This window comes from Lampetra planeri, chromosome 26, assembly GCF_965212315.1.
Source record: "Lampetra planeri chromosome 26, kcLamPlan1.2.h2, whole genome shotgun sequence".
Taxonomy (NCBI): domain Eukaryota; kingdom Metazoa; phylum Chordata; class Hyperoartia; order Petromyzontiformes; family Petromyzontidae; genus Lampetra; species Lampetra planeri.
In genome coordinates, this window is record NC_136132.1 from 5,710,270 (window position 1) to 5,718,571 (window position 8,302).

Genomic DNA, 8,302 nt, shown 5'->3' on the forward strand with positions numbered 1-8,302 from the left:
TAATAAGGTAGGCCCTGACAATGGGTTGACAGGTATGAAAACTTGGAATCACCTACTCTGTCGATTACGCAGGCACCATTAAAAAATGGAAGGCGCTCCCACATCTTGCCTCCTGAAGGCAGGAGTCCCCCTACAAGTCATGCCCAGCGCGACACGACCGATGTTGATGACATCACCATAGTTTCGCCCATCACCTCCTGTCCAGCGGCAAGTGTAGGAACAAGGTGATAACCATTTTCATTTTATAAAATAAAGTCAGGTTAACGAACCTACAACCCATTAATGTTATCCTTGGCAATCCCTCGTATTAGGGTAATGGTCGCCCAAAATATGCCGTGTAATGTTCAGAACTGACGAAGGATGGCAAGCGGACTTGAAGTTCACCGCTTGCTATTATTGTCCCGATTCAGTCTAGCAATCAATTACTTAAATAATTCGGGTGGTGTCCCAGCTGCAGCACCTCAGAATAGTACGGTTGGCTACTACGTACAGTGCGAAGGAAGTTCAACATAATACATACGCTTTGGTTCTTTCGGTAAAGTCACATAGATAGAAAAACTAATAATAAAAATAAAGTGAATAAAAATGATATTTATTTTTATTATTTTTTATATCTACGTGACTTTACCGAAAGAACCAAACAATATGAATTCCTGCAGTCACGAAAGTTTTAAGTAAAAAAAAATACATACGTAGGTACGTGGTGGAAACAAAACTGCCGACCAGGCGTACGGCCAACTCACCGCCAGGGCCACAGCGAGCCCAGGAGTGGTGGTGCGCGCGGGTGCCGTGCGTACCGTACTGCCATATGTGCACGAGCTGCACGAGGGGACCGTGCTCCACGGTCCAGTAGCCGATCAGCGGGGAGTGCGCCGTTCGCAGCTGGATGCACTCGTTGGTCAGCTTGAGGAAGGCGGGGAAGGCGTGCGGGTGTGCCGTGTACGTCCTCAACTCGTACATCCGCCCGTGCTGCTGCTGCCCCACCGTCATGGAGGCCATTCGCCGCGTGGCCTGCTGCGTCGCAGAGCGTCAAGCGCACGGGAAGCCGCGAGTCTCAGCAGTATTATATGAGCATCCTCAGCAGTATTATATGATACTGGTAGGAACCTCCTGGTTACACCAGCCCACAGGGGATTATTGTGTCAGTCCATCCATCGCGCAGGGAGGGGCTGGGTGGGGAGGGAGTGGCTGGGTGGGGAAGGGAGGGTGGGGAGGGGCTGGGTGGCGAGGGTGGGAGGAGTGGGGCTGGATGGGGAGGGGCTGCTCACCCCGTGGTGCCCTTATAAAACTCAACGTTTAACCTACTCACGACGGCTTGTGCCCTGGCCATTGACCAAGCAACCCAACGTTCCTACCAGCTCCCTCCGCAGGAATGTGTTTTATTGTCAGCGTTTCATTTACTCGTCATCATCTTAGTCATGGTAATTCCACTGCTGGATGAAGGCCTCCCTGAGCTGCTGCCATCTCTCATGATGCTGTGATGTAACAAACCACCGAGTGGTTGAGACCAATGGAGTGGCATCAAAAGGAGGGAACACGCCCAAAAGGATGTCTGCTGCATAAAGCAAAATCAGCTCGTGTGCAGAAGGATTGTTGCATTGCGAAACTATCAGGGATGGCGATGGCTTGTGGATGGCCTTTGTTCAGCAGTGGATTTACCACGGTTGATGATGATGATGGCGACGATACATACGAATGATTATTACCTGCCTCCCCAAGGGAACGTTGCAGGACTTGAACAGTGATGTGGCCTCCCGAAGCAGATTTCTAAAAGCCATGTTTGCCTCTTGGTTCACCAGTTATCTGGAAACACAACCCACACAGGCGTTCGCTTATAGTCATCCAGCGACACACACAACGCACAGGCAATGAGGTTTCTCCAGTTCGAGAGGCTGTGGTGAATTTTCTCCGGATATTCAAAACACCACCAAGCACAAAGATTTGGCCATGCAGGTAAATTAACAGCGATTGCGTCCTCTCCACGTTGTCCCCTCCGACTAGCACAGTTGGCTCCCTATGGTGCGAAACGAAGTTCAACGTACATACATACAAACGAGCTTATGCTTAATACACCCGCAGAATTAACCAGGGTGGGATCCCAGACACAAATCGCGAAACTCTACAAGAAGTGGCGAGCATGCTATACATCGCTGGACCACGTCATATCCCGGGGCTGTGAGGTGGAGATGGCTTGGGAAGGCCTTCATGCAGCAGCGAATTGATCATTGCTGACGACGATTCTCACTCACTAATGCATTATCCCCACGTTACTAATGACCACAGCCTACCGTGTCCCCAGCTACAAAACCCCGAGTCTCCCTAATTAATCAACCAGGTAGGGTGTTGACTTATGTTATCCGACTCTCTGTTGTATTACATAACATTTCTAAGTATACTAGATTTGTGTTTCTATTTCATTTATACCTGATGATGATTGCTTGTGTTGCAATCGAAACGTCGTATGCTAGTATTTAATTTATAATTTTCTCTTTATACGTGACTTTACCGAAAGAACCAAAGAGAAGAATAAATGAGGTAAACGTGCTTCTTGAATTGAGCAAAATTCTAAAGAACTTGAAAAAGGAGACGATGGGAGGGTCTTCCGAAGTTTGGCAGCTTGAGGGCAGAAACAGAAAGAGAAGCGGTTTAACCTGCAGTGTGGTGATCATCTACTGCAGCATGGGTGAGACGAAACAGTCCCTCTGGTAGACCAAGCCCTCAGAGTGAGTAGAGCAATCAATGAGTGAAGTTCACAGGAACAGTGATCATTGTAGCAGCTATAGAAGAGTGATAACGATGTTGGCTAACCAGTGGTGAGTGATTGGGGTGAATAAGGGAATACCACTGAACTGGAGCATCAATCACCCCTGCTGCTGCTTCACACTGCATAAATGAGGTAGAAACTCTGTGCTCCATCCCAGATATGACAATAGCCTTCTAACTTCGGCCGAATCTGTCCTTTGTAAAGTCGGAATCATTTTTTAAATTATTGTTTACTCAGCAACGCATCACCGAGTCATAATACTCATTTTCATGAGTGTTATGCCATGTTTTGCAGTCATGGGCGATATTGTACAGTGTAATCCCAATTAATTAATCTGAAGGTAGTTTTTTAGCATTGGGATGTTTGGCAAATACCGGTTAGATGATACATGTTGTTTATGGCTACAGAGGAAACCCATGCAGGACAGCGGGAAAACACACAAACTCCACGCAGAAAAGTGCCAGAGTAGGGCAGTGAACCCAGGCCCTTCTTGCCGCGTGGCAAATGTGCTACCACTGTGCCACCCCTACTGCCCTTAAGCAAGTCTTGAGCATGGAAAAAAAAGCCGAGCTTCACAGATGTCTCCTTGACGAGATCAGTAATACAAGAACTGTAGTAATTACATGACAGGTCAGATAAGTTTCGATTTAAAGCTTTCGTGACTGCAGGGATTCATCTTCTTGGTTCTTTCGGTACGTGACATTACCGAAAGAACCAAGAAGGTCAGATAAGATTTCTGTGATACCAGCTGTATGAAATAGCACAGTACATCGGCCATGATGCATGTGGATGCTCAGCAAAGTGTATACAATTATTTAGCTTTTAGGGCAGCCAGAGGTTACTCTGTGCGACCAGTGATTGTTAATAAGTTAGTGTGGTTAAACATTTACAGAAGAGCAGATTTATCGCAAAAGATACAATTCTGCTGAGGTTCAAGTCTTAAAAAGCAATCTCGATAATAACCCTATTAAATAAAAAAATAAATGGCAACATTAAAGTTGTATGCAGCAGGTTCCTGATGATTTACGACACTGGCATGTAGTCAGTAATATGGTAATACAAATAATTCCCCATATAGCCTTAACATACTTTTAGGGCAAGTGCTGTTAGCGAGCACCTATGATGGCTGGCACGGCACACGACGGGGTGGGTGGCCAGCACCACCCCCAGACCGCCTTTGTCTCCTGAGTGGCGATGTTTACTACACACTGCACCAGGTACTAATTTGAGGCTGAGTCGACCTAGGGGAGGCCCAGGACCGGTTCAGATAATCGTCACTGGTGTTGGCCATGAGCGGGAATCGAACTCGGGTCGCCAGGTTCGTAGCGCAGGTGCAACTTGTAATCGACAAGGGTAATGTACAGCCTTCAACGTGCTGCTAAATGAGAGCCTCCCCACGCCATGCTGTTTGTGGGGGGTTTTAAGATCACACTTCACACAAATGGCGACACGATGCAATTGTGTTAGGATTAGTTTAACTTGAATGTTTGTAAATTGTGTATATTTCACGACCATATAGCTATTAATAATCTATTCATACAAATGCATATTTTTTATTGGCTGTATTTTTTTGTTAGTATGATACATTTAATGGAATTTTAGCATTCCTGTACAGCTGCGAAATCGTAATCGTAAACGCCATCACCATTCACTATGTCACCAGGGTAAGAGTTCATTTCTAGGCAAATCTCTTTTGCAAATTGACAACCTCAGATGCAAAATACCGAGCTGTATTTTTATTTCTCCCGTAATTTGGTTCTTCTGTTCATATATTGTTTTAATTGTCATTTTTGTATTTTGTGTTATATTCCTTGCTTTTATCATTTTTCCGACCCATGCCACTTTTGAAAATGAGCGTACAGCATACTGGGTCTCCGAGTTCTCGCCTTGTCTCCTAAGCTTTCACCGGATTAAACTAAATAAACCAAGCAGTATTAAATTCCACACAATCAACACAATATGCCCTCCTGATTGCCAATCACCACCAACACTAATGTCCTTGTAACAAACGCTACGGCACTCCTCATTGCCCCAACGCTTACCACCAAAACCCCCCAAAAATACATTTTGCAAACACCCTCCACATGCAATGCCCACCAAACTCGTAACCAAGTGCCACGAAGCTTCACAACTCAATGCCCTTCAAACTCACTGGCGAACGTCCTTCACTCTTAGCCCAAGCATCACACTCTTAACCCACCGTAGACAATGTAACACGACTCCCGCCCCACACGCGAACTGCAGCAGGCGTGTAGCGGCACGCTTATGCAGACTGTCAATTGTAATGCGAAGCTCTCATGTGAACTATCTATTGCAATATGACATCCTCAAACTAAAACTGTGCTGTTTTCACGCCTTACGTGAACTACTACCCATGACAATTCACAGAAGCAAACGCTGTATGAGCTAAAACTCCGCTGTCTCTGCAGCTACAGCTAATAAATAGGGGTTAGTCCATAAACGTCTAAAGTAGCGGTGCCTTTCCAAGACCAAATGTTATCCAGCAGCATGCGTTTAAGCGAACGAACGCTGGAGCAATTTTGATCTTCTTGGTTTCACCAGCAAGTAACATCTCTAAACTTCTATAGAATAAACACAACAGCGGCGTGTAAACTACCAATTACAATGCGGGTAACCCACTACGCATTTGCAACCGCAATCACTTTTTGACTTCGCGGATGTGCAAGGTCGCCAAATCCGTCGACTGTGCGCATCGAGGGGCAGAGAGTTCGGCGAAGTTAACATGACGAGACAACAACGACAACAACAACAATAACAGCAGCAGCATTTAGTAATTACGTGTTTACGCGATGAGTTCTCTAACGCTAGCCGGAGGGGGCCGTCGCGGTCACAGCTGACGGCGGACGGGAGCCGCGCGGGGGTCATCAAGCGGCGAGCAACAGCTGTCGCGTGAATAAACAAAACGCGATTTTTAAATACCCCCCCCCCCGGTCGCACGTGGGAACTTGTGCTTCAAGGCGCTGCGCTGTGGAGTGTGCAGACATGGAGGTTGTTTTTACTGGTGGGAACGTCCTGGTTACACCAGCCCACAGGGGATTATTGTGTCCGTCGTGCAGGGAGGGGCTGGGTGGGGAGGGAGGGGCTGGGTGGGGAGGGGAGGGTGGGGAGGGGCTGGGCGGGTAGGGTGGGGAGGGGCTGGGTGGGGAGGGGAAGGTGGGGAGGGGCCGGGTGGGGAGGGTGGGGAGGGGCCGGGTGGGGAGGGTGGGGCGGGGCTCGGTAGGGGACGTTGGGGCTGGGTGGGGGGTGGGAGGGGTAGGGCTGGGTGGGGAGGGGCTGGGTTTGGAGGGTGGGGATGTGAGGGTGGGGAGTGTGGGAAGGGGCTGGGTGGGGAGGGGCTGGGTGGGGGCTGGGTGGGGAGGGGCTGGTCACCCCGTGGTGCCCTTATAAAACTCAACGTTTAACCTACTCACGCCGGCTTGTGCCCGCCCTCACAGTCGGCCATATTTGCGGAATACACCACGCCGCCGTTGACCCTGGCCATTGACCGAGCAACCCAACGTTCCTACCAGCTCCCTCTGCAGGAATGTGTTTAGTGTTTGTTGGGTTAGATCGCGTAAATATATAAATGAGTCGTTAGACCCGACATAGTCTGTATACTGTGCGTGCGTGCGTGCAGCAAGCAATAGCTGTCAACCCACGCGGTTAACGTCGTATTATTGTAACAAGGAGTGTTCAGGTCGATACGGTGTACAGGTGTTTCAATACGGGCAAAAACATGTGTTTTTTTAATACTCTTTGTTTTTTTTGGTAAAGTCACGGAGGTGAAAATAAAATAAAAATGAAAACAACTAAATTAGATCACGACGTTTCGGGCACAACACAAGCGTCCGTCCTCAGGTGGGGACAAACAGCTAAATAACAATAATTTAGTTTAAAAAAAATATTTTATTTTTACCTACGTGACTTTACGAAAAAAAACAAAGTGTATTGTTTCACTAGTTCATTAAACCTATTTTTGGCAGTTACGAAAACTTCAAATCTAGAATGTTTTTTTTTTATATCTGTTTGTGTTTCTCCCTTGTGATGGCACTTTGTAGGATGGACGTTGATGTTTATAAGGGCACGGGCTGCCCAATAAAGTGTGAATTGTTTGTTAGAAGGAAGGGCACTGATGATGGGTTGACAGGTATGTAGTGGTAAGTGTAGTAGTGGTGAGTGTACTAATGGTGAGTGGAGTTGTGGTAATTGTAAAATGTTAGTATTTCTCTCTTATGATGGTATTTTGTAGGATTAACGTTGACATTTATAAGGGCACGGGCTGACCAATAAGGTCTATAATAAGGGAAGGCACTGATGATGGGTTGACATGTATGTGCTAGGGAGGTAAATTTACATTGCGTGTATTTGTTTCATCACGGTGAGGAATCAGGAAAGTCTGGATTTACCAAGAGACCCTGACGGCTGAGTGAATAGCTCAGTATGCATATGAAAGGGTTGGTAGGAATGTGGGTTCATAGGTAGGCGTCAGGAGCTAGCGAACAGCACTGTGAGTCTGTTCAGGCTGTGGGGGATCTTTGTATAGGCAGGCAGGTGGGTGGGTGGACAGACTGATCGATAAGTGGGGTAGTTCGGTGGATACGCAGATATCAGGTAGGTATAAGTGTTTAATAGATGGATAGGTAGGTGGTGCGCAGTCTGGTACGTGTAAATGTACTAAAGCATATTATTGTTTCACGTAAAATTATTTTATTTTATACCTACGTGGCTTTACCGAAAGAACCAAAGAGTATTGTTTCACTAGTTCATAAAACCTATTATTTTTTAAACTATTTGTATTTACAATCAGACACCGACTACTCCAAACGTGTATTTTTCCGCAAAAAAAAACACAAAAATAGTTGACTTGGTATATTTAAAGACGTACCCATCGGAAACCGCTTCATTTAAAGATTCCGTAGTTTTTTTTGTTGAAATAACAAACATTTATGAACGTAATACTCTGAGGGAAAGCTCCTATCTTTTGCCGTTTTCAAATTATTCAGATTTGATCATAAAATGCGTAATTTTTTCATTCAAAACCGCTTGAATCGAAAATCTCAAACAATAACAGATATAATGGTTCTCGCTTTAATTTTATTATCTGTTTAATGCTCTCATCAAACAAAGAAACCCGCAATGTTTATGGGGCGCCTAAAATAGAGATTTGGGGGCCTTAAAATAAAAAAAAATCTCGTTTCCAGATTTTTCCTGTTATGTCCTAAAAGCTACATATGTACCATATTTCAGCTTTCTACCTTGTCGGGAAGTACCCTAAGAGGTTTTTGAGACATACAGATTAAGGTATTTATAATAAACATTTTCTTGGAATGATGTTTCGATTCATGATCTTGTTTTCCTGGTGGCTTGAGAGTTGTGGGTATTCCATGGATTCAGGTAGTCTTGGTTTTCTAATTCCTTTTTTTAAATTGCAGAACACTTTTAAAACCTGCACTAGTTATTTAATTGCAGTATTTTAAGTCATAGCCATTTAATCGTTATGCTTCGACAGTAGTCTTTTTCATTTTACATTTTCTTGTT

At 45.6% G+C, this 8,302-nt stretch overlaps 1 protein-coding gene across 5 annotated transcripts in view; it reads right to left on the minus strand.

The window, feature by feature from the left end:
- NIPSNAP3A (nipsnap homolog 3A) overlaps window positions 1-5,684 on the minus strand; it is an 11,523-nt gene extending 5,839 nt beyond the window's left edge. Inside the window, exons 1-3 of one of the 5 annotated variants that reach the window (XM_078606583.1) lie at window positions 5,564-5,684; window positions 1,707-1,803; window positions 798-1,011 (exon numbers count right to left, since the gene is read on the minus strand). In XM_078606583.1, coding sequence (XP_078462709.1) covers window positions 798-1,011; window positions 1,707-1,778 — 286 coding nt within the window. In that variant the 5' untranslated portion in view covers window positions 1,779-1,803; window positions 5,564-5,684. Of the gene's footprint in view, window positions 1-797; window positions 1,015-1,706; window positions 1,804-2,424; window positions 2,911-5,563 lie in introns of those variants that run through there. The other 4 variants (XM_078606580.1, XM_078606584.1, XM_078606581.1 and 1 more) reach the window with 4 other exon arrangements.
- Window positions 5,685-8,302: the final 2,618 nt, after the last annotated feature.